At 45.4% G+C, this 26,674-nt stretch overlaps 1 protein-coding gene across 1 annotated transcript in view; it reads right to left on the bottom strand.

Moving 5' to 3' along the window:
- Nucleotides 1–26,674, bottom strand: part of LOC121001089 (MDM2 binding protein) — a 92,970-nt gene that overhangs the window by 33,028 nt on the left and 33,268 nt on the right. Inside the window, exons 10-16 of the mRNA XM_040431998.1 lie at nt 26,402–26,474; nt 25,312–25,429; nt 21,921–22,094; nt 18,781–18,885; nt 17,881–18,030; nt 5,733–5,835; nt 5,026–5,181 (exon numbers count right to left, since the gene is read on the bottom strand). Of these exons, the coding sequence (XP_040287932.1) occupies nt 5,026–5,181; nt 5,733–5,835; nt 17,881–18,030; nt 18,781–18,885; nt 21,921–22,094; nt 25,312–25,429; nt 26,402–26,474 (879 nt within the window). The remainder of the gene's footprint in view (nt 1–5,025; nt 5,182–5,732; nt 5,836–17,880; nt 18,031–18,780; nt 18,886–21,920; nt 22,095–25,311; nt 25,430–26,401; nt 26,475–26,674) is intronic.

The following is a 26,674-nucleotide window of genomic DNA, read 5'->3' on the forward strand; positions in this document are numbered from 1 at the left end:
ATCCACAGGAGGTCAGTATTAGGGTCCATTGACACGTCTGCAAAATGGGTCTGCATCCTGTATGCAATTTTGCAGAACGGGTTCGAACCCATTCATTTTCAATGCACTTCTGTTCCACGGCCCAAAAGAAAAACATCCTATTCTTGTCCGCAGCCACAGACAAGAAAAGGCATTTCTATTATAGTGTCGGTCATGTGCGTTCTGCAAAATGCGTAACGCACATGGCCGGCGTCCGAGTTTTGCGGATCTGCAATTTGCAGACCGCAAAGCAGTTGCGGAATTGTGAATGGACGCTTACAGTATGACATTTGTATTGTTACGGGGTTAGTTTTTTTTTTGTACTTTAATGATGCATTCTTGGAGCCTCTAGTCTAATCCTTTTGTGCCTATTTTTGCCTATAGGGGCGCTATGGGCAAAACACTCGTTTTTAGAACCCTGCATGCAAAAAGATGATTTTTTTTTTGTTATTTTTCAAAAACTACGCAGATACACTGCCCATCCCCCAAAAAAGTCACCACCAAAAAAAAAAAAAATTTGTTGGACCGCCTTTAGCTTTGATTACGGCACGCATTCGCTGTGGTATTGTTTCGATAAGCTTCTGCAATGTCACGAGATTTATTTCCATCCAGTTCTGCATTAATTTTTCACCAAGATCTTGCATTGATGATGGTGGAGTCTGACTGCTGCGCAAAGACTTCTCCAGCACATCCCAAAGATTCTCAATGGGGTTAAGGTCTGGACTCTGTGGTGGCGAATCCATGTGTGAAAATTATGTCTCCCTGAACCACTCTTTCACAATTTGAGCCCAATGAATCCTGGCATTGTCATCTTGGAATAAAAAATCCATTGATGGAATAACCTGGTCATTCAGTATGTTCAGGTAGTCGCTGACCTCATTCTTGGAGCACATACTGTTGCTGAACCTAGACCTGACCAACTGCAGCAATCCCAGATCATAGCACTGCCCCCACAGACTTGTACAGGAGGCACTAGGCATGATGGGGGCATCACTTCATCTGCCTCTCTTCTTACCCTGATGCGCCCATCACTCTGGAACAGGGTAAATCTGGACTCATCCGACCACACAACCTTCTTCCATTGCTCCAGAGTCCAATCTTTATGCTCCCTAGCAAATTGAAGCCTTTTTTTCTGGTTTTCCTCACTGATTAGTGGTTTTCTTACGGCTACACAGCTGTTCAGTCCCAATCCCTTAAGTACCCTTCGCATTGTGCGTGTGGAAATGTTCTTACTTTCATTATTAAACATAGCCCTGAGTTCTACTGTTGTTTTTCTTCGAATTGATTTCAAACGTTTAAGTGATCGCTGATCACGATTATTCAGGATTTTTTTCCCACCACATTTCTTCCTCGAATATGATGGGTCCCCACTATCCTTCCAGTTTTTAATAATGGGTTTAACAGTTCTTAACCCAATTTTAGTAGTTTCTGCAATCTCCTTAGATGTTTTCTCTGCTTGATGCCAATGATTTGACCCTTCTCAAACAGACTAACATCTTTTCCACGACCACAAAATGTGTCTTTCCACATGGTTAAGAAATGAGAAGCAGCTCATTGCACCAGTTGGGGGTTAAATAACTTGTCGGCTGAAAGATAATCGTCCATGCAGTAATTATCCAATAGGAGGCTCATAAATATTTGCTTAGTTAAATCCAGGTGGCGACTTTTTTTGGACAGGCAGTGTATAAAAGATTTCAGATTTCATATTCGGTCTCGTGGTACTTGCTTCAATTGTCCATATCAGCCTAATTTTAATGCTATATTCACATGCGGCAGAGGCGTTTCCGAATACTGTGACAGTCCCATTCATCTGAAAGGGGATGGCAGTGATCAACGTGCTTACGGCCAAATGATTCAGATGAATGGATGTAGACAACCTGCCATATCTGAATATGTCCTCAAACGTCTGGCTGTGACATCAATCCAGCTGATGACGTCATGTAATGACAAACTCAGGACGTGAACTAAGAAGCAAATGAAACGAGGGCCACTGCACGAGGACAGGAACCCTATAATGAGGTTACAGGGTGTGTGGGTTTGTATGACGGAGCAATTAAAAATATCAAAAACAACACAAGTTTCTATAAGTGTGAATTCAGGCTTAGGCAAGGTGCTCAGGAATGCACTAAAGACCCTGCACTGCATCCCCCAACAGTCTAAACCTATCCACGGCGTGTAGGTGAATGCAGTGTGGGTGCTCCTGCTGAACATGTGAGGAGCATTCGATGAACTGTGCCCTGCCACTAAACTAACCTCTCGGCCTGTCTGGCTCTATGCAATTCTGCAACCCTACACAGGAGCACGCCGCTAGACTTAGAACCTGACAGCACCCGATGGCGCGCACGGCTTCTGGCACTGTAGTGTGGGTTTGGCCTCAGCGTTTGCTCAGAGGATTAATTTTGCACCAATATTAGAGTGAGCAGTGTTATCCGTTCCAGAATAATTCAGATTCTCTCTATGCTAACAGTCATATACCCTGCTCCATGCTCCTCCACGTTTGGACACCTCCTCCTCCCCAGAATATAATGACTTCCAGTATCGGTGATCCCCGGGGTACATACATGTCCTACTGTCACTGGTAACCAGGTTGTAGTAAAGTCACATTCTATTAAGGCCGAGTTCACATCACCGTTTAGGTTTAGCTTTCAATTCTTCTGATCCGTCAGAACAAAAATATACATTTTAAAAAACGGATCAGTTTGGCTCGTTTCACAGTTGCATTTGCCGATCAGGCGGGCTGTTCTGGCCGGAAGCAGCCTGCCGGAGACGACACTGGCGGATGCTACGGGAATGCTGTCCGGCCCCATTAACTAAAATGGAGTCCAACTGTGATCAGGGCACAATCCGGCAAATATGCAGAGAATCTGCCGGACAAAAACCGCAGAGGTATTTGTCCGGCAGATTCTCTGCATATTTGCTGGTTCCCACCATTCTTTGCTGAAACAGCCCGCAGGCAGTGTAGCATCAGATTGCACTTAAAAAAAATAAAAATAAAATGATTAGTCTATTTTTGAGCATCAGTTACGATCAGTTTGTGTCAGTTCTGTCGGCGGTCAGTTATTTTTGACGGAAGTTATTTTTAGTGCAAACTGATGCTGAAAATAACGGATCAATTTTTTTATTTTATTCTTCTGATGGATCAGAACGGAGAGCTAAATGGCAATATGAACTCCGCCTCATCCAGTTCCTTTTGCTCCCAATTCCCTGACATAAATAGTCTCGTGCTGTATGATCAAAAAACTGCCTAATTGTCCTGCACTGGAATCATACAGGGATCTTGTCCGAGGCTAACCCTCAGATTTCTGATGCACTTTGAATGGCTGTCGGTCTGCCTGCGGATTAGAACCATTCAATGGTGCAAATCTTCACATGGTTACCTGCTGTATATAAAGTTATGGCTGCTGAAATGGAGAGCGGTAAAGAACAAGACTGCAGTGCGTCATGTACACAGGTCATACACATGAAACATCTGTTGGTTGAACGCTCATTTGACAGACAGCTCTCTCTCTCTCTCTCTCCCCCCACAGATTCCCCCATATACACCCATGTCAACCAAGCATGCATGTGTTATGAATGGGAAAGGGGAGTAAACGGCTTCCAGACTCCTCTGGCGGTGGCTTATCTCCCCGAAACCAAAAGGATCAGAGTGTTGAAATTGAGGGGTCTGATACTTATCAATAATAAACTGAACTGATGATCCTATAAAATATTTGATAGGAAAACAGTAGGTCTGAAGAATGAAATTTTCAAGATAGAGTTTAAAACAGGCCTTCGGCATGCCCCACATAGCAACAGATGATCCTGTGGCACATAGGGGAGCACGACCCCGCAACGACTGTGAAACGCTGAAATTGTAGTCAAGGACTTGAGACATCAGAAACTTCTGGGCCTCGTTCATATCTCCGATAGGATATCCATCAGGCTGATCCGGCACAGAGCAGCCTGCCTGATCCTCTACTTCACCGCCGGATCCCCATTGACTGCAACGAGGTGATCCGGGTGACTTCCAGCATAACTGCCGGGTTTCGGACGGCATTTGTGCCGAATGTCCAAAACGTTATGGATCAAATGTAAGAACCAGATGAAGTGATCTAACTATTGGTCCTCTCTCCTCAGGGCTCATGCACACGACCGTAGGCCCTCCGAGACATACGGTCCGTGAGCAGGCCATATGTCCCGTAGCGGCATACATCTTGGCGAATGGGGGCGCACAGCATCTAAGGTTACTGTGATACTGTGCGCATCGGGCTGCCCGTGGGACTATTGTCCTGCACTCATATGATCATATGAGTGCAGGACAATAGTCCCGCAGGCGGCCTAATGCGCACAGTATCATAGTAACCTATGATGCTGTGTACTCCCGTGTGCACGATGTATGCCGCTCCGGGACATATGGCCTGCTCACGGACCGAATGTCTCGGAGGGCATACGGTCGTGTGCATGAGCCCTCAGCCATCAATACAGGCAATGTATCCTGTGCAGGAAGCAACAAATGCTGTGGTACGCTGTGCACGATTCGGGTCTTTATCTACTCAACATCTGTATTAAAGCCACAAGTCTTATTAAAGGGGTTATCCAATATTTTCTTTACCCTTTTTATTACAGTAAAAACTTTTTCATTTACCAGGACGTGGCTGCGCTCCCAGTCCAAATATATACTCTGGCACTTCTTGGGGACTCATGTGATCCTAGCCTGGCTACAACCCACAGCACATGAGAATGACGGCCGCGGCCTGGTAAGCATCTTGTAATAAGTACGAATGAAAACGTTAAAATGTTGCTGTAATTGGAGGGAAATATGAAATAAATATAAAATTGGATAACCCCTTTAACATGGCCACAATGCCTGGAAATCTATCAAAACAAGTGCATAGGAAAAGGGGAAAAATAACGAATAGCAAACTGTTTCCAGCTCAGGCTGAAGGGTTATAGGCCACTTGTAAATTTCCACCTGAGCTGGAGACGCTATATATAATTGTGGATTGATGTAATTAAAAGGATTTTTACCCTCTTTGAACCTGCAAAGGCTGGAGCTCGCCAACTGCTGCACCTTGTGGAGTGAAGTATTTCAGTAACTCTTTAGCATCCAGGAGAGTAATCCCTTCTTTCTGAATGTCCTTCCGGCCAAGAAGATGATCTGCTGAACTGGAGAGAATAGAGGCCCTGAAGAGAGAAACAGCGATAGAGCGCGGTCAATATAAAAGGGCAGATCACCATCATCGTATACAATATACACGTCATGTGGACATTTTTTATTTTATTTTTTATTAAAGCAAATTCTCTCCTTTCCGCTCTAAACAAATTATACCAGTAGGACAGCATATTATTCCTAAAAGTTATCTGCTTAAAGGGAGTGGACTATGAACATTTATTACCTATCCACAGGAACGGAGAGAAATGGATGATGACTGGTGGTCTGTCCACTGGGACTATTGGATCCACAAGTTCCCGATGTGAATAGACGACTTCTGTAATCACTGCTCCATTCACTTCTAGGAGACCGCTGGAGATGGCCGAGCACTGCACTCAGCAGTCCCACAGAATTGAATAGGAGCGGTGGTCACACATCAGCTCCAATCACCCAGGGGGCTCAGGAACCGTGTAAATGTGATCAGTAGAGGTCCCAAAAAGGTCAGACCCCCGGTGATTATACATTTCTCATCTATGATGTAAATAGTTGATAAATGTTGCTTCATTTAATAAAAAACACTTACCTAATTCTCTGCTTTATTTTCTCAAAATTTTCCAAATTCTGCAGAACATTTCTTTCCGGCCATTCAGATGAATTCATATTAAATAATGAGCTTGCATCAGAGCCTTAATGAGAATGTAGGAAAAAAATATATATATACAGTAAATGAAACGAATGACATTCCCACACATCTTTGACAGTCCATCGTGTTTGAGTTGAAGAGTTAGTCCATCACTTTATGATCAGTGGGGGCCGAAAAATTGTCAGCCGTTTTTGACAGAATCTGGGATGAAGGCTCAGAATGAAGCCACCAACACAAAATGTAAACAGCCTAACAGGAAAAAAAAAAACTAAGAAAAAAAACTAAAAAAAATACTGTATTTTCAGCACCATAAAATGCCTTTTTCCTGCAAGAGTGGGGGGAAAAAACCTAGATTTTTGTACTTACCGTAAAATGTGTTTCTCTTCCATTCATTGGGGGACACAGGCTTTGACCATGGGTATAGCTGCTGCCACTAGGAGGCGACACTAAGCACAAGTGTGAGCTCCTCCCTTCAGCTATACCCTTCCTACAGAGACTAAGCTAAATCAGTTAGTGCAAAAGCAGTAGGAGAAGCAAGAGAGAAAACAAAAGAAAAACACACACTATGTACAAACCCAGAACCACATAGGCCAGAAACAAGAGAACAGGTGGGAGCTGTGTCCCCCAATGAACGGAAGAGAAACAGATTTTATGTTAAGTACAAAAATCTAGTTCTCAGCCGTATTATTGGGGGACACAGGCTTGACCGTGGGACGTTACTGAGCAGTCCCAAGGGTGGACATAAGAAACCCTCATGCCAATCAGAGAACCGCCGTCTGCAAAACTAGACGCCCCACAGAAGAGTCAGAAGATGCAAAAGGTGTAAAAAATTTAAAAAAAAGGTGTGTAAAGACGACCGAAGGGCCGAAGCCCCATGATGCCCAAGAGGCCCCCACTGCCCGAGCAGAATAAGCAGTAACCCGGAAGGGTGGGTCCCGGTTCTTAATGCGGTACGCTTCCACAATGGCCAAACTAATCCATCGGGAAATGGAAGCTTTGGACGCAGCCAGCCCTCGTCTCGGTCCCTCTGGAATGACTAATAGAGAACCCTTCCATCGAAAAGAGGACGTCTGGAACAGATAGATGCGAACGGCTCGTACCAAATCCAGTGTGTGGAGCGACTGCTCCCGAGGATGAGAGGGGGCACGACAAAATGAAGGGAGAATGATCTCTTCATTGAGATGGATGCCGATACAACCTTAAAAGGAGGGACTGAACAGGGCGAATTACTTCTTTGCCTTGATGGAGGATTAGGAAGGGCGACAGACAGGAAAGAGACGCTAGTTCCGACACCCTACAGATGGAAGTGATTGCCACCAAAAAGGCCACCTTGTAGGATTGGAAGCGAAGGGACACCTGCTGCAAAGGTTGAAACGGTGAAGACCGGAGAGCGCAGAACACAAGATTAAGATCCCTTAGATTTAACGGAGGACGGTAAGGGGGTGCAGCGTGTGCAACTCCCTGCAAAAAAGGTCCCAACCACAGAAAGCAAAGCCAAATTCCGCAGAAAAAGAATAGAAAAAGAGCTGAAACTTGCCCTTTAACCACCTCCGGACCGCCTAACGCAGATTCGCGTTCCGGAGGTGGCAGCGCTGCGCACAGTCACGCATATACGCTTTATCTCGCGAGACGCGAGATTTCGCTCAAAGCCGGCCCGCGCATGCGCATCGCGGGCCGGCAAAAGTTAAAGAAGTATTTCGTCACCAGCCTGCCAGCAACGATCATTGGCTGGCAGGCTGGCGATTTTCAAAAAATCCAATCACAAGCCATATAACAGATCATATTAGTAAATATGATCTGTTATATGGCTTCTCTGCTCCTCTGCTGGTCCTTTTCGTCGGTTGGATCCAGCAGAGGAGCAGACTTCACAGTGAGTACACCAAACAGCACACCTTAGCCCCAGATCACCCCCCTGCACCCCAATTAACCCTTTGATCACCCCTTTGATCGCCCCTGTCAATCACTAGTGAAAGGAAAAAAAGTGATCAGTGTAAACTGTCACTTTTTTTTTTTCACTAGTATTGGCTGTTAGGTTTTAGGATAGTTTAGGCCCCTTGGTTAGGTAGTTTAGCGCGAGTTAGCGCCCAGCCCACCGCACTCACTTATTCGCTGTTTAGCGTATCGCTAATCAGCATTTGTACTTTTATAGTATCTGTAAGTGATCAAAACTGATCACGGTCAGATCTATAATTTTATTAGTGTCACCTTAGCTCGCCCTCCACCCAAAACGCAGTGTTTGCCCGATCGGTCGCCCACACGTGCGTTCACCCACGCCCGCCCCGCCGCAGTGACAAAAAATATATATTTTTTTGATCACTGCACATTCACTTTACAAGCACTGCGGCGATAAAAAAAAATCAGTTTTGATATTTTTTATCAACCGCAGCAGCCTCCGGTACTTCGCTAGCCTCCCCTTTGTAAGACAGGCTTGCTTTTTTTCTTGGGTAGTCTCAGGGAATACCCCTAAATTTAGTAGTCCAAAATGTCAAACAGGGGGTATTCTTCTGAAGAGGCCTACAGGATTCTGACCCAGTCGGATGAGGAATGGGAACCCTCATCTGACGAATCTAGCGGGTCAGAATATGAACCTGTAGAAAGCAGTGGCTCTCTGACCCAAAGTTCGGACGAGGAGGTGGAGGATCCGCTTCAAGAGCAGCAGAGTGGGGCTGTCGCTGCCGGATCACGTGGTGAGGCATACACCAGCAGCGCAGCCCTCCCTGGACCTAGTACCAGCACTGCCGTACAACATGGTGACGTGGCGAGCACCAGAAGGGCAGTTGAAGCTGGTACGGTGGCACGTGCAGTAGTTACCCCGTCGCAGCCACCGCACAGACAGGCCCGTAGAGCCCCTAGAATCCCTGAGGTGCTGGCAAACCCTGATTGGCAGTCACCAACTTCAGCCGCACCATTAGTTCCCCCTTTCACCGCCCAGTCTGGAGTTCGGGTTGAGACGGCTCATATCGGTTCGGCCCTGGGATTTTTTGAGCTGTTCTTGACTGCGGAGCTCTTGGACTTAGTCGTGGCAGAGACAAACCGGTATGCCACACAATTTATATCCGCCAACCCGGGAAGCTTTTATGCCCAGCCTTTCCGGTGGAAACCAGTCCAAGTTTCCGAACTTAAAATTTTTTGGGGCCTTCTCCTCAACATGGGTCTAACTAAAAAGCATGAATTGCGGTCATATTGGACCACGAACCCGATTCATCACATGCCCATGTTCTCTGCTGCTATGTCCAGGACACGATTTGAGGCCATCCTGCGTTTCCTGCACTTTAGCGACAACACCACCTCCCGTCCCAGAGGCCACCCAGCTTTTGACCGGCTCCACAAAATTCAGCCCCTCATAGACCACTTCAACCAGAAATTTGCAGATTTGTATACCCCAGAGCAAAACATCTGCGTAGACGAGTCCCTAATACATTTTACCGGGCGCCTTGGCTTCAAACAATACATCCCAAGCAAGCGTGCCCGGTATGGGGTCAAATTGTATAAGCTCTGTGAAAGGGCCACAGGCTATACCCACAAATTTCGGATCTATGAGGGAAAAGATCAGACCCTGGAGCCGGTCGGTTGCCCTGACTACCTGGGGAGCAGTGGGAAGACAGTCTGGGACTTAGTGTCACCCTTATTCGGCAAGGGGTACCATCTTTATGTGGACAATTTCTACACAAGTGTGGCCCTCTTTAGGCATTTGTTTCTAGAACGGATTTGCGCCTGTGGCACCGCGCGAACTAGTCGCGTGGGCTTCCCCCAACAGCTCGTTACCACCCGTCTTGCAAGGGGGGAGAGGGCTGCCTTGTGTAACGAAGAACTGCTCGCGGTGAAATGGAGAGACAAGCGTGACGTTTACATGCTCTCCTCCATTCACGCAGACACGACAATACAAATTGAGCGAGCAACCCGTGTCATTGAAAAGCCCCTCTGTGTCCACGACTATAATGCGCTCATGGGAGGGGTGGACTTCAATGACTAGATGTTGTCTCCGTATTTAGTTTCCCGCAGAACCAGACGCTGGTATAAGAAGGTGTCTGTATATTTGATTCAATTGGCGCTGTATAATAGTTTTGTTCTCTACAGTAAGGCTGGGAGAACAGGATCCTTCCTCAAATTCCAGGAAGAGATCATTGAGAACCTCCTGTATCCAGAAGGTTCCGTGGCCCCATCCACCAGTGTAGTTAGCCGTCTACACGAGCGACATTTCCCCAGTGTCGTTCATGGTACCTCAACCCAACCGTCCGAAAAAGATGTTGTGTCTGTAGCAGGAGTGGAATAAGGCGTGACACCCACTATTTCTGTCCTGACTGTCCTGACCACCCTGCCCTATGCTTTGGTGAGTGTTTCCGGAAGTACCACACACAGGTACACTTAGCATAGGGATTGCATCTCACAGGACAGGCACACAGGGCTATTAGGGCCCTTTTACTCACAGCTGCTACAAACCTCTCCTTTCAACTGGGATAAAGTGCATAACGTACTTCGCCACATCTTTGGGCGATTTGCGCTTTGCACATTGTCCCATGGGGAAGGAGAGGTTTGTTCTATAAAATGTAAAAAAAACAAAACAAAAAAAAAAAAATACCGGTAAGTAAAAAAGTTAACGTTCAGTTAAAAAAAGTTTATATGTTCTGTTCAAAAGTTAATAAATTTATTGCGTTGCGGCCTGTTTTTTTTTTTTTTTTTTTTACCTTCCAGGTGGACCAACCGATCGACTAGCTGCAGCACTGATGTGCATTCGGACAGAAGCATTGCGCTGCTGTCAGATTACACAAAAGTCGGTGTATGCGGCACTGCAAGACGAGATTTCTCCTCTGCAGTAAAAGATACGTTTGCCGAGGCATATGAGCTGAGGAGGTGGCGGTGTTCATATACTTTGGCAAACACTTTGTATATATATAAAAAAAAAAAATCCCGGCAATGATTTATTCATCCACATCGATTGATGCGAATGGAGAAATCTGGTTTGCCAGGGCATACGAGCTAAGTGGGTATGGATGTTGGGCGGAGCTACTATGTCCTGGCAGACGCCTTTCCCCTCCTTTTTCTTTTTTTGGCAGAGATTTTTTCATCCACATTGATCGATGCGAATGAAGAAATCTGTGCCGTTCATTTTTTCTTTCAGCCCAGAGGCTGAACGGAAAAAAAAAATCTCATTACCTGTATGCTCAATATAAGGAGAATAGCAGAAACTCCTAATGCTGGGCATACATGTAATGATTGTGGAGACCCTCAAATGCCAGGGCAGTACAAACACCCCACAAATAACACCATTTTGGAAAGAAGACACCCCAAGGTATTCGCTGAGGGGCATATTGAGTCCATGAAAGATTAAAATTTTTGTCCCAAGTTAGCAGAAAGGGAGACTTTGTGAAAAAAAAAAAAAAAATCAATTTACGCTAACTTGTGCCAAAATTTTTTTTTTTCTATGAACTCGCCATGCCCCTCATTGAATACCTTGGGGTGTCTTCTTTCCAAAATGGGGTCACATGTGGGGTATTTATACTGCCCTGGCATTTTAGGGGCCCCAAAGCGTGAGAAGAAGTCTGGTATCCAAATGTCTAAAAATGCCCTCCTAAAAGGAATTTGGGCACCTTTGCCCACCTAGGCTGCAAAAAAGTGTCACACATGTGGTATCTCCATACTCAGGAGAAGTTGGGGAATGTGTTTTGGGGTGTCATTTTACATATACCCATGCTGGGTGAGATAAATATCTTGGTCAAATGCCAACTTTGTATAAAATAAAAAAATGGGAAAAGTTGTCTTTTGCCAAGATATTTCTCTCACCCAGCATGGGTATATGTAAAATGACACCCCAAAACACATTCCCCAACTTCTCCTGAATACGGAGATACCACATGTGTGACACTTTTTTGCAGCCTAGGTGGGCAAAGGGGCCCACATTCCAAAGAGCACCTTTCGGATTTCACAGGTCATTTACCTACTTACCACACATTTGGGCCCCTAGAATGCCAGGACAGTATATCTACCCCAAAAGTGACCCCGTTTTGGAAAGAAGACACCCCAAGGTATTCGCTGATGGGCATAGCGAGTTCATAGTTTTTTTTATTTTTTGTCACAAGTTAGTGGAAAATGACGTTTTTTTTTTTTTTTTTTCTTACAAAGTCTCATATTCCACTAACTTGTGACAAAAAATAAAAACTTCCATGAACTCACTATGCCCATCAGCGAATACCTTGGGGTGTCTTCTTTCCAAAATGGGGTCACTTGTGGGGTAGTTATACTGCCCTGGCATTCTAGGGGCCCTAATGTGTGGTAAGGAGTTTGAAATCAAATTCTGTAAAAAATGGCCAGTGAAATCCGAAAGGTGCTCTTTGGAATGTGGGCCCCTTTGCCCACCTAGGCTGCAAAAAAGTGTCACACATGTGGTATCTCCGTATTCAGGAGAAGTTGGGGAATGTGTTTTGGGGTGTCATTTTACATATACCCATGCTGGGTGAGAGAAATATCTTGGCAAAAGACAACTTTTCCCATTTTTTTATACAAAGTTGGCATTTGACCAAGATATTTATCTCACCCAGCATGGGTATATGTAAAATTACACCCCAAAACACATTCCCCAACTTCTCCTGAATACGGAGATACCACATGTGTGACACTTTTTTGCAGCCTAGGTGGGCAAAGGGGCCCACATTCCAAAGAGCACCTTTCGGATTTCACTGGCCATTTTTTACAGAATTTGATTTCAAACTCCTTACCACACATTAGGGCCCCTAGAATGCCAGGGCAGTATAACTACCCCACAAGTGACCCCATTTTGGAAAGAAGACACCCCAAGGTATTCGCTGATGGGCATAGTGAGTTCATGGAAGTTTTTATTTTTTGTCACAAGTTAGTGGAATATGAGACTTTGTAAGAAAAAAAAAAAAATAAATACATCATTTTCCGCTAACTTGTGACAAAAAATAAAAAGTTCTATGAACTCACTATGCCCATCAGCGAATACCTTAGGGTGTCTACTTTCCGAAATGGGGTCATTTGTGGGGTGTTTGTACTGTCTGGGCATTGTAGAACCTCAGGAAACATGACAGGTGCTCAGAAAGTCAGAGCTGCTTCAAAAAGCGGAAATTCCCATTTTTGTACCATAGTTTGTAAACGCTATAACTTTTACCCAAACCAATTTTTTTTTTTTACCCAAACATTTTTTTTTTTAATCAAGGACATGTAGAACAATAAATTTAGAGCAAAATTTATATATGGATGTCGTTTTTTTTGCAAAATTTTACAACTGAAAGTGAAAAATGTCATTTTTTTGCAAAAAAATCGTTAAATTTCGATTAATAACAAAAAAAGTAAAAATGTCAGCAGCAATGAAATACCACCAAATGAAAGCTCTATTAGTGAGAAGAAAAGGAGGTAAAATTCATTTGGGTGGTAAGTTGCATGACCGAGCAATAAACGGTGAAAGTAGTGTAGGTCAGAAGTGTAAAAAGTGGCCTGGTCTTTCAGGGTGTTTAAGCCATAGGGGCTGAGGTGGTTAAGGGGGATCTAAGAGCCAGCCCCAAGTCCATGCCAGACTGCAGAAAAGACGAAAGTCACGTCAAAGAGAAATGAATTGGAGACAGCTAGTGACGCTCGCACCAATAAAAGTAGGACTTCCAGGTCCGGTGTTAAATTCGGGAGTCTGGACTACCGCATCTGAGAAACCCTGAGACCTTAGTACAGCGGCTTCAACAGCCATTCCGTTAAATGTAGAGACCTTAAATTCGGGTGGAAGATCAGTCCCTGCGACAAGAGGTCCTCCCAAAGGGGAAGACGCCAGGGTTAGTCGGTGAGTAGGGCACTTAGGGATGCGTGCCACACTCGGCGCGGCCAATTGGGGGCCACCAGAATGACGGGAAGACCTTCGGACCCGATTTTCCGGAGGAGATCCGGAATGAGGGGAAGAGGGGGTAACACGTAAGGAAACGTGAACTTACTCCACAGGATCACAAGGGCGTCGTAAGCCAGGGCCATGGGATCCTGGCCTGAGCGACAAAGTTCTCTACCTAGTGGTTGACTCCAACGCTCGCAGAGAGCTAAAAAAAACTAACAGGTGAAGAGCCCATTCGCCGGGATCGAGATGCTCCCGGCTGAGGAAGTCGGTGATCCAGTTGTCGACCCCGGGGATGTGAACTGCCAACATCGCCGGAATATGGCTCTCCGCCTAGCTGAGAATCAGTGCCATTTCCACCATGGCTGCTGGGCTCTGGGTGCCGCCCTGGTGACTGAGGTAAGCCACAGCCGTGGAGTTGTCAGACTGAACTCGAACCGGACGACCCTGGAGATGGTCGGTCCAATGAAGCAGGGAGAGACGAATCGCCCTCAATTCCAGAATGTTGATTGGGAGGGAGTGCTCCTCGCGTGACCACACGCCTTGAATGGAGATATTTTCCAACACTACTCTCCCAGGATATCGTCCAAGTTTGGAATCGCCACTATACCCCTGGCATGGAGCAGGGCCATGACAGCCGCCAGAATCTTCGTAAAGATTCTGGGAGCTGTGACCAGGCCGAACGGGAGGGCCACAAAGTGGTAGTGAAAGGAACCCACTGTGAACCGAATACATTTCTGGTGACTGACGCAAATGGGTATGTGGAGATAAGCGTCCTTGATGTCTATCGAGGACATGGACCAGATACGGAAGCGGCGGAGCCAAAAAAAAGCGATTGAGTGCTTTGAAGTCCAGAATGGGACGGGACGTACCCTCCTTCTTGGGGACCACAAAGAGATTGGAGTAGAACCCGCAAAAACAGTCTTGCGGAGGAACTGGGACGATCACTCCCTGCCGCAGAAGTGTGTGGATGACCTAAAAAAAAGGAATTTGCGGCAGAGGGAGAAGTCGGGGGAGACTAGCAAAAAAAACAGGACAGAGGAGGGGACCTGAATCCCAGTTTGTAACCCTCTGAGATTACCTCTCTCACCCAGGCATCCGAAACGTGAGCCAGCCAGACATAAAAGATGAAGACGAAAGATGAAGTCGGCAGCCCACTCGACCGGAGGGTGTTAAAGACCATGCAGAGGAGGTCTTGGGGTTATAGGACTTGGAGCCCTGTTGACGGGGACGCAAGGAAGGATGGGGTTTGAAGGAAGGCTTGCCTTTCTGATCCGGGGTGGACTTGTCGGTTGGCCGCTTGGGGTTGGAAAAACTCCGAAAGGGCCGAAAGAGTTCTACAAGTTTTTGACTTGTTAAAAACACGCCCTGTTTTGTGGTAAATGAGTGCTCTTACCACCTGTAGCATCAGAAATCTCGTCCAGGCATACAGCAAATAGCCACTAAAAGGGCAGACGAACAGGCCATTAGTCTGGCTGCGTCCAAAGAGGGTTCACAAATATACGAATTGGCATGGGAGAGCTGCAGGGCAATATAGGAAAGTTCCTGCGAGGAGAGACCTTTACGTAGTTTGTTTGCCCACTCACCCATAGCTTTGTTCACCCATGTAGACGCAAAAAACTGTCACAGTGAAGTGCCCACTGATTCAAACTATAGGAGAGGACGACCACTACTTAGCCAGATCCTCCAGAAATGGATAAAGGACGCCTAAGCGTTTTGGTTACGTAAAAGTCTATCAGGAAAATTCCAATCCTTGGAAAGAGATGAATCAAAATCCGGGTGGTTGGGGAAACATTTGGGCGAGCGACGGGACTGCCTGAAGGAAAACGCAGACACCCTTCTGGAAGAGGGTGGCCTGGCCCGTTTAGCGGGGCGGCCGCGATGGGAATGGGCCCCAGGATCCCCAGAGTCTGACTGGTCAGAGGATCGCCTTGCGGACAAACGCTCCAGTAATTCCACAATGTCTTTGTTGGTATGGGAGACGTCCTGTACCATCTTTGACAGGGAGCGTGCCCACTCCGGTTCTACCATGCGCTGGGCAGCAGGGGCAGAGCCACTTGGCGGTGGAGCAGAGCACAAAGAGCAGAGGGGATCTAACTCTAATTTTGTGTGACAAGAAGCACAGACAAAATAGCAAACAGATGTCGCCGCCTGTTTTGGGGCCTAGGGTCTGGGCTCGGACATGGTGTGTATCCTGTAGTGACAGGTAGGAGGATGAGGGGGTAGGTAAACCCTGTAGGAAGGGAAGACAGAGCTTACCTAGCCTGTGTCCCTCAATGTAGCTTGTCCAGAGGTGCCCTGGACCAGTGTCCCGCAGAGGTCTTCCTGAAGCAGGCGGTGGGAGGAGCGTAGAAAAGGCGCTAAGAATTCGCACCAGGACACAGAGGAAGGAGGGGGAAGCGGAAAGAACTTCAAGCCCTGCCCGCAAAATGGTGTCAGCCCCGGGCTATAACGCGGGGAAGCGCAGGCCCTATCCCTCTGTCCCTCCTAAAGAGGCCTCGCCCCCCTCCCTTCCATACAGTGGTGCAGGCGCTAGGAACCCCGGCCGAACGGAGATGCCTGCCGGGTGGGAAGAGCCCGTGGGGAGCTGGAGCGGGAGTAGGCTGCAGAGAATCCTGAGCCTCAATTACAAGTGGCCCCGGCGGAGGACGGTATCAGAACCCCGCAATAAGTAGAGAAGGGCCTGTAGGAAGAAGGTATTTTGGGCAGGGAGGGCCTCCCTTCTCCCCCCACTCCCAACAGGAGATGCGCGCATGGAGGGATAAGCGTTGGTGGGGGTCATTCCCTAAAGGTAACCTGAGAAGGGGAGTGAGGAGGAAGTTTTTTTTTGGGACAAAAATACTCACCTGTCTGGAGTGTTCTGCCCCCCCTGATTCCAGCCGGGTCAACACCTTCAGTGTGCGGCCTCTTGGGGAGGGCCGCTACACTGGAAACAGAGGGGACTTATTGTGCCGGCCGTGGTGACCCAAAGGCTGGCGGGATGCAGAGGCTTTAGGTACCTCTGGTCCTCCTTGACTTCTGGAGACCAGGAACAAGCAGTGGACTTGGGGACCCCCTGGTCTCCCGTCTCCTAGGTGAGGATGCAGGAAGCTAGACAGGGAAGCGGTCACATCGCTCCTGGTGCTGGCTGTACTCACCGCTCCCTGGTCTTAGGCCGGCACTGCGCGCTGTGTTGTGACCTGACAGTGCACGCTTATGCTGTGTGACATCACTTGACACCGTGCAGCGCTGGCAGAAAACCAGGGAGCGGTGAGTGCAGGAAGAGTGCTCCGAGTCTGTGAGTGGCAGCACCATCCAGAGCGGGAGAGGCAAGTTCATTTATTTATTTTATATCTGAGGTCTGATCAAATTTTTTTCTTTTTTTTCATATTTTCCTACTCTAAAACCCAGGTGTATCTTATGAAACAAGAAATATGGCAAGATAAATTTTTTTATATATAAAATACAAAAAGATAAAAACTCCGCCCAACATCAATACAAACCATTACAATAGACCCTAAGCATATTAAAAAAAAAAAAAAAAAAAAAACACCAAAAAGAAAAGTTTTGTTTTGTTTGTAGTCTGTAGACATGGAGATGCTGTATACACAACAGAAGGAGAATATTTTTTTTTTTTTTTTTTATGACGACCATTTACAAAGTTGCTTTATCACTTATTTTTTTCAATATTAGACACTTCTATGTGATAAGAAAAACCTATATCCAGATTTGCAATCACTTATTTCATTTCAACAATAGGAAGAGGAGGCTGGTGGTATTTCTTTGTAAGCCAGCCTCGTTAATGTTCCATGAATATAAAATATCCTACAAATGACTTTCTCCTTTCTCGCATTATTTTAAATTTATTATGAAAGGTAATGTGGTAGATTTCTTTACTAATTAAAACCAGATAACGAACAAAGTTTTTTTCCCCTCTCGTCATAAACAGTATTCAGAGATATGATCCATGAGGCTGTTATAAAGCATAAGAAACTGTGTAACTGACTTCAATGGAACGGTGTTGTGGGTATTCCCTTTGAACTTTGCACAGGTTATTTTGCAGGGAAGGGTAGTAAATAAGCGGTGTTCATCACCTATTGTCAATGGTGTGATTCTGCAATCTTCCTCCAGCTTTGTACCAGCTTTTTTTTTTAGCTTATCCCCATTAGGGTTTACATAAAATTGAATGATTGACCTCTCTGGTATTGTTATTAAGGATAATCATCTTTTTATTACCTCAAGCACACCAACATAGCAATAATCTTAGTACATGGCACTTACCTGAAGGGGGCGCTCTATATAGACTTGATTTCAAGTCCTGGTTGAAGTCTGTGTTCCTTAGTTTGCTCTCAAATGTTCTCAGCACACTTTCCCGGGTAAGCTTTAGCAAGGCTTTTAAGGAGTTAACAGGTTGGCCAGCTTCTTGTCTTTCTTGAAAAAGCAAATAAAAAATGCCTTTATTATGTAATTTTAAGTTAATGTCATAGCAACATTGATAAAACCAAAAAGTTAACTTTACATTGCTCTCATTTACATCCAACAAACAGAAATCTATGGAAAACTGCGATTGCAGATTTTACATGTAATTTATGTTTCAACATTGCGAAAAATGGTGGCACTGGCTAATGAGCAAGTCTGGGTGCACGTCCTTAAGGGAATAGGCTTCTTACCCGAATTATAGTCCAGAAAAATGAACGGCACTCCAATAGATTATCAGAAAATAACTCCTTTAAATCACCCGTGCGGTGCAACGTTTCGGCTCAATACTACAGCCTTAACATTGCACCGCACGGGTGATTAAAGGAGTTATTTTCTTATAATCTATTGGAGTGCCGTTCATTTTTCTGGACATTAGATAGAGTTGTAGAATTATTTCTAGCAGTCAATGATAAGGTACACTACCCAAAAGTATCCTCTGAGGGCCTTTTTTATAAGGCAATAGGGGTAGCATATAATCATTTACATATCTGAGATGACTGCATTAAAAGTTTTGTAGAAATCCAATATTTATATTTATAATAAATGATATATGATAAAAGCTATGAAGCTCAGCATCCCTTGTGCCGTATCACTGCTGCCACATGATTTATATACCAACAAAAACCACATAATACTGTATAATTGGCGCACCTCATGTACACATTTTTGGCACATTCTGCTTTGTGTTCATTCCATACTTACGGAGATATTCTTTGACAACTAAAGCCTGAGCTTCAGCCAAACATTTTTCTCTCTTCATAAGGTGATCACCATGGTAATGTGGGAGAGTCTTCAATGCACTAAAATCTGGAAGAAAAAAATAAAATAAAAAATACATTTAGGCCTCATGCACATGAACGTATTTTCTTTCCGTGTCCATTCCGTTTTTTTTGCAGACTGTACGCGGAACCATTAATTTCAATGGGTCGGCAAAAAAACAAAAACAAGAAGTTATGCTTCCGTATGTCCTTTCCGCAAATAAAATGGAACATGTCCCATTATTGTCTGCATTACGGACAAGGATAGGACTGTTCTATTAGAGGCCAGCTGGTGCGTTCCGCAAAATATGGAATGCACGCGAACACATTCTGTATTTTTTGCAGATCGCTAAATACATACGGTCGTGTGCATGAGGCCTTATTCAATAACTAATATGTACCCCAAAATGCTTTTATGAAAAACAAGCCCGCAAATGGCCACGTAAATGTTCTGGCTCTTGGATTGGCTGCAGTGATCACTTGATGTACCCCTGACATCGCAAAACGCTGCAGCCATTCACTAGCCTCAGCAGTAGGCTGCTGAGGACAGAGACTGGTTGCAGCGGTCACACATACCGGTACAGCAACAAGCAGAATGGCGGCGCAGAGATCAGCGCTGGAGAAACAAGCATAACATTTTATTTGAGACCATTCAGAAGCTTGTCTGAGGTGTTTAATCATCTCAGATAACCCCTTTAATGAAAGTTTAAAAAATGAATCTGCACCGAATACTGGAGCGAAAAATGACATGTAGAAAGGTGCAGATTTACTTTAAGATGGGTATTCCACTCTCATCAAATACATGCTATTCATTCAGGCTTCCTGTATCAATTCCAAGCAGTTTTCAAGACCACTGCTTGAAGTCATTCAATAGAAGCCTCTTTTCATTTAGTGGATAAAAATGTGTCCTAGTCCTCCGATCGTCACACAGGCGCTGTACCAAATAAGCACCCGTCTGTCCAGAGGTCGCAATAAGTTTTTTCTAAAAGATAAAAAAATACTCCTGCTGGCATTCTAGAGTATTTTCAGCTAAGGAATAGTATGAAATAAGACTCCGTTTTTTTCCCAGCTATAACATTTTTCGGAGTGCTTGCTTTTTTACATATTTATTTTTTTACTTTTTCGGGGTGTAATGGGGAAAAAAATTCTGCCATTGTATTTTTCGCTTCAAATTTATGATGTTCATGCTGCTGCATAACTAGTGTGTTACTGTTATTCTATAGGAAGTACTATTACTGCAATACAAAATATGCGTAGTTGTGTGCGTCTGTTTACTACTTTTACGCAATAATAGCACATCTCGTTATGTCTCTGCATTCAAAGTCAGAACTTGCATTTTTGCTCTGATGTAGCAGTTTTTTTTTTTTTTTTTTTTTACCACTTTTACTAAATAAAACCACTTCAGTTAGTGCTGGGCTCCCGAGGTGTTCCGGAGCGCTGCATCGGCAGTGTGTGCGAGGACTGTTCAGCTCATGCCAACTGCTCCAGGGTTAATGGTGAGGACGGCAGGCACTGAACAGACTAAACTGGCTGCGCCAATAGAGGTCCAGACCAAAAAAAGTATTGTGTAGAAAACTGTAAAAATGCCTGTACAGGTGTCTATGATGCTTGTACGGGCCTTATGACGACCTTGTGTGTGTCTCCATCGCACGACCAAGACAAATATATTTGTTAAAGGGGCTGTCTCATCATGGACAATGGGGGCATATTGCTAGGATATGCCCCCATTGTCTTATAGGTGCGGGTCCCATCGCTGGGACCTGCACCTATATAGAGAACGGAGCCCCGCAAGTGAAGGAGGGCGCACTGTGCATGCGCAGCCGCCCTCCATTCATTTTCTATGAGGCCGGTGAAAACAGCCGGGAGCTGGCTTGGCTATTTCCGTCGGCCCCATAGAAATGAATGGGAGCGGAGGCCACGCATGCACAGTGTGCTCCCATTCACTTCTATGGGGAGCCGTCCTCCAGCCACCACTTTGCGGAGCTCCGTTCTCAATATAGGTGCGGGATCCACACCTATAAGACAATGGGGGCATAGCCTTAGATTGTGAGCCCCATTGGGGACAGCCAGATGCTAATGTCTGTAAAGCGCTGCAAAATATGTCAGCGCTATAAGTCCATAAAATAAAATAAATATCCTAGCGGTATGCCCCCATTGTCCATGATGAGACAACCCCTTTAAATAATGAAGACCTCTGCAGAATGCCAGCAAGCAGAGATCTTGAAAAGCATAAAGGAATTGATACAGAAAGTATATCAGAAAATTGTATAACTTTTCATTAGACAAAAAAAAAAAAATTAAAAAAATATTTGCTAGGGTTTCTGTCACAACAATTTTTGCTATTAAACAGGCTGACCTTATACATGTGCAAATGTCACCTGAATTTAACTCTGCTATTCATTTTTTTTCTGTGTTTCCCCGTTTTTGTGCAATTATAACTTTTATTATATGCAAATTAGCCTCTAGGAGCAGGGGGGGGGGGGGCATTTTACCTAGAGACTCCGTTCTCCCATCTCATATCACGCCCTTCTACTCTTGATTGACAGGACCAGGCCAGCATTAGTCTCCTCCTGCCGGCCCCTGGAAATCTCACGCCTGCAGCGTCCCGCTCAGTATTCGGCGCAGGAGCAGTGAGGCAGCTGGCAGGCGTACTTCCCTCACGGCGCCTTCGCCGAATACTGAACGGGACGACATAGGTGCGAGATTTCCACGGCAGGAGGAGACTAATGCTGGCCTGGTCCTGTCAATCAAGAGTAGAAGGGCGTGATATGAGATGGGAGAACGGAGCCTCTAGGTGCCACGCCCCCCCTGCTCCTAGGCGCTAATTTGCATACAATAAAAGTTATATCGTAATTGCACAAAAACAGGGGCACACTGAAAAAAAAACAAAGAAAAAAAATAGAGTTAAATTCAGGTGACATTTGCACATGTATAAGGTCAGCCTGTTTAATAGCAAAAATTGTGATGACAGAAACCCTTTGAGACTTAGCTATACTCCTATTGACCTAGTTTAAATGCTATGGAGACTGAGATTATCAATGGTTAACGACGAAATAAAACAACAAAAAAACAGTGTATTCTTACTTGATTCATCTGTGTTGGGCTTATCCCGAAGGCGTCGATGCAACAAAACAAGAGAAGCTGCGCCATTAATCTGACCGGCGGAATGAAGCATTGTCGCCTTGCAGACTCCATTGTCTTTCCCCTGAATTAGGAAATAGTAGCTGCAGTACTCGCCTTTCAGCTCGATCCCTGGAGCTAAAGAAACACAATAATGTTGGCTTCCGGCAGAATACAGAGAGCAGATTCCTAGCAGTCAACAAATCATCCGTAGTGTGCAGCCGAAATCCTCATGTATATTACAGCGCTGGACAACACGCACCGAGAGGGAGCTGAAGGTTTACACCGACTGAATCGTCAGTCGACATCATTATGTGGCACGGACATAAGCAAAAACTAGATTTTTATATAAAACTTACCAGTAAAATCTCTTTCTCGCCCATTTTCCTTGGGGGACACAGAAGACCTTGGGTATAGCTCATCTCCCTAGGAGGCGTGACACTAAGTGAAGACTGTTAAGCCCCTCCTCCACAGCTATACCCTCAGCCTGGAGAGAGAGACTGCCAGTTGCGTGTCCAAGTAGTGAGAAAAGGCAATGACCAACAATGTGGAACCAAACAAGTCAACTACCCAACGGGGTAAAACAAGTCCAGAAACCGTGTAGAAAAAAACAATGAATGGGTGGGTGCTGTGTCCCCCAAGGAAGAGCGAGAAGGAGATTTTACTGGCAAGTTATACAAAAATCTCGTTTTCTCGCCCATTTTCCTTGGAGGACACAGAAGACCTTAGGATGTCCGAGAACAGTCCAAGGGGGGGGGGGGGGGGGGGACCACAGCTCCAAGGCGTAGCACCCGAAGGCATCAAGAAACCGCCGCCTGCAAACCCAGGCGGCCCAAGGCAGCATCCGCCGAAGCCCGAGTATGCACCCTGTAGAACTTGGTAAGGCGTGCAAGGAAGACCGGTGGCCGCCTTGCACAATTGCGTGGCCGAAGCCCATGTCTCCGGCCCAGGATGCACCGACCGCTCTGGTGAAATGAACGGTGGCACCGAAGACGGAACCCTGCCCTTGGTGCGGCAACCTCAGCAATAGCCATTCTGATGAAGCGGGGGAAAGCCACCCTGGAGGCCGTCAAACCTTTGCGCGGACCTCCTGGAAACAGAGGCTGCCCTGATCCACCTTGCCTTCTGTGGGGGAGGCAGCAGTGTGGGTTTACCGGCACTGGCGCAGCTCAACCCCGGGAGAAACAGAGGTCTATTGCGTCTCTGTTGTCCCTGATGGTCGGGAAGAAAAAGCAAAAAAACTGGCAGTCTCTCTCTCCAGGCTGAGGGTATAGCTGTGGAGGAGGGGCTTAACAGTTCTCACTTAGTGTCACGCTCCTACGGAGCTGAGCTATACCAAGGTCTTCTGTGTCCCCCAAGGAAAATGGGCGAGAAAGTTAATTTTGTTGCTCCCATCTGCATTGTGCTGCCATATGGCGCCTCCGTACAGCAATGCTTCTAGGGGACAATACCGCCATAATACAACATTTATGGAATCAGTTTTTTTGCAAATCTGTGACACACACAGGTATAGTAAGGACCCAAAATATGTCTATGGGCTCCATAAGCATGAGGCCTAACACATGGGATAGGATGGGCACTCTTCTTTTTTTTTTACAGGAATATTAAAGGGATTCTGCACTTTCATTCAACTGATAGATCATCAGCTTCTGATCGGCGGGGGTCCGACACCCGGGACCCCCGCCGATCAGCTGTTTGAGAAGACAGCAGCGCCGCGGCCTTCTCACTGTTTACCGCGGGCCCACTGACGTCACGACTAGTATCAACTAGCGTGGGCGCGGCTAAGCTCTGTTCACTTGAATGGAGCTTAGCCGCGCCCACGCTAGTTGATACTAGTCGTGACGCCAGTGGGCCGGCGGTAAACAGTGAGAAGGCTGCGACGCTGCTGGAGCGCCGCTGCCTTCTTAAACAGCTGATCGGCGGGGGTCCCGGGTGTCGGACCCCTGCCGATCAGAAGCTGATGATCTATCCAGAGGATAGATCAGTTAAATGAAAGTGCAGAACCCCTTTAAATCTAGAAATGAATGATAAAAATAACCAGGAGAGAATCTTGTCCGCACTTTATGTCAATCTGCAGGATTTTCTGCATGTTACTGAAACAAAAAGTCTGGTAGAAATCCTGAAGAGAACCCAGCAGTTTAACCGCCTGCGGATCTGTTCCAGTTTTGGCTGTGGAATGGCTGAGAGGTGGGGCTTAACCCCTAAAGGACTGGGCCCATTTTGTTTTTGCGTTTTCATCTTTTCTTTTCTAACTTCCAGAAGCCACAACTTCTCAAATTGAGGGCTTCTTTTTTTGTGGGACAATGTTTTTTTTAATGGAAGTACCATATCTTTTCATATTAAAACGTTGCGTTAAATATGACACAAAGTCCTTATTCTGCAGATCACTGATTACGGCGATACCAAATATGTATAGTTATTACTTTAAAAGAAATAAAAACCTTTGAAAAAGTAATTTTCGTTGCATCCCCATTTTCTAACACCCATCATTTTTTTCATATTTCTGTCTACAGTGCTATGTGAGGGCGAGTTTTTTGCAGAGTGAACTGTATATTTTATTGGTACATAAACTACAACTCCAAACATGCCCCAATAGCTGTAAGTTGTCCGGGAATGATGGACGGTGCAGTTTTGCAACAGATGGAGGGCCACGAGTTTGACATCCCTGTTCTGATCATCAAGGCCTCTGCCTGTAATACATGTGCACTGTATAGCTGACAAACTTTTCTACATAGTGTGTTCCAGGACAGCGCTAGTAGGAACGAATGCTCACAGAAACACATACGGCATTGGCCTTTTTTTTTTTTTCATGAATTCTTTAAAAAAAAAAAGAGAATAAAAATAATTCTAAGGCCTCTTTCACACAAGCGTGACGGATTAGGTCCGGATGCATTCAGTGAAACTCGCACCATTTTGCAAGCAAGTTCAGTCAGTTTTGTCTACAATTGCGTTCAGTTTTTTTCCGTGCAAGCGCAATGCGTTTTGATGCGTTTTCCACGCGCAGGATAAAAAACTGAAGGTTTACAAACAACATCTCTTAGCAACCATCAGTGAAAAACGCATTGTATCCACACTTGCTTCTGGATGCAATGCATTTTTCACTGAAGCCCTATTCACTTCTATGGGGCCAGGGCTGCGTGAAAATATAGAACATGCTGCGATTTTCACGCAACGCAGCACTGATGCGTGACCAAAAACGCTCATGTACACAGACCCATGGAAATGAACGGGTCAGGATTCAGTGCGGGTGCGATGCGTGGCGTGAAAGAGGCCTAAATATGGTTGTATGCATGGCCCTGCAATAAGATGGTCAGTATAAAGTTCCGGGTGAACATGTGCTTTCAGAATTAGATACCTTGGATTTCTTTTGGCTTTCTGGACATATAATCTTTCCATTTCTTTGAGCTACGCTGGAGCGCAGGTGGCAGAGGATGGCTGCAGACGTTGCAGGAGAGCATAAATATAGCCCCTACCTGAGGAAAAAGAGAATGCATACGTGTAAGAAAACAGGGAAGTTATAGGAGCATTTCTAAGTAAAGATAGCATGGAATTTGGACTTGGTCTAGCCGAAGCATGCAGACTGCAGACAAGGCAGATGGAGGAGGCTCCTTCTGCAGGACATGGTGGAGATCCTGGGACACTTTATATATTTATTGTATTAATCGTGAGACATAATAAGAACAAAAGGAAAGGAGGCAATGAACAGAAGAAGGACAGGGATTTTTTTTGTGAGGCTACTTTCACACTAGCGTTTTTACTGGATCCGGCAGGGCTCAGCAAAAAAGCTTCCATTACTGATAATACAACCGTCCGCATCCGTTATGAACCGGTTGTATTATCTGTAACATAACCAAGACAAATCCGTCATGAACTCAATTGAAAGTCAACGAAAATCCGTTTTCGATTGTGTCAGAGAAAACGGATCCGTCCCCATTGTGGGTCGTGCTGGATGACTTTTGCGGAAAGCAAACCGCAGCATATTAATGAAGCCTCGTACATTTTCTACCAATTTTGGGTTACTTCATGTATTTTCTCCATCCTGCTAACCAATGAGCCACTGTGATGCTCAACAGCTTAGCTGTAATTGAATAAGTGTCTGTCAAAATCCCATAAAGCCCTTCTACACTCATGTAGGTCAGGATGTGACTGGAGAAGGAGGACATCAACAATATATGGAAATTCAACAGAGGTGTCCGGTACCGGCTGCTTTCTTCCAAAACCACATCTGCCCACAGGATGTGTCCAATATTGCAATTCAGCTCCACTGAAAGGAATAGGGATGAACTACAATACCACAACCAGCCTGTGTGGCATTGGTTTAGATTTAAAAATAATAAAAAATAAATTAAAAAAAGCTTGAATTTCCTTGTCACGTACAGCTATTTTTTATTTACGTTTTTCTCGGAATAGTAAACCACAGATGAAACTTCCTCTAGACACGGTACCTTGTCATTCATGGAGCAGAGCTGACCCAACATCAGCTTTGATTTTCCTTGAAGAGAGTTTCTTGTCAGACATCTGAATAATGTTAAAGAAAAAAAAGTACGACAAGAATGGCTATGCTTGTGAGAAGCCACTATGGGGGTACTGAATATAAACAGTGTTAGGATATGTGCAAATGGTGCTGGAGTCTTTAGTCGGCAGTATACTATGATGATACATCCATCCAGTGGAGGACTGCCATGGATGCCAGACAGAAGATAGGACGGGTCATCAAT

This window comes from Bufo bufo, chromosome 5 (genome assembly GCF_905171765.1).
Source record: "Bufo bufo chromosome 5, aBufBuf1.1, whole genome shotgun sequence".
NCBI classification, from domain to species: domain Eukaryota; kingdom Metazoa; phylum Chordata; class Amphibia; order Anura; family Bufonidae; genus Bufo; species Bufo bufo.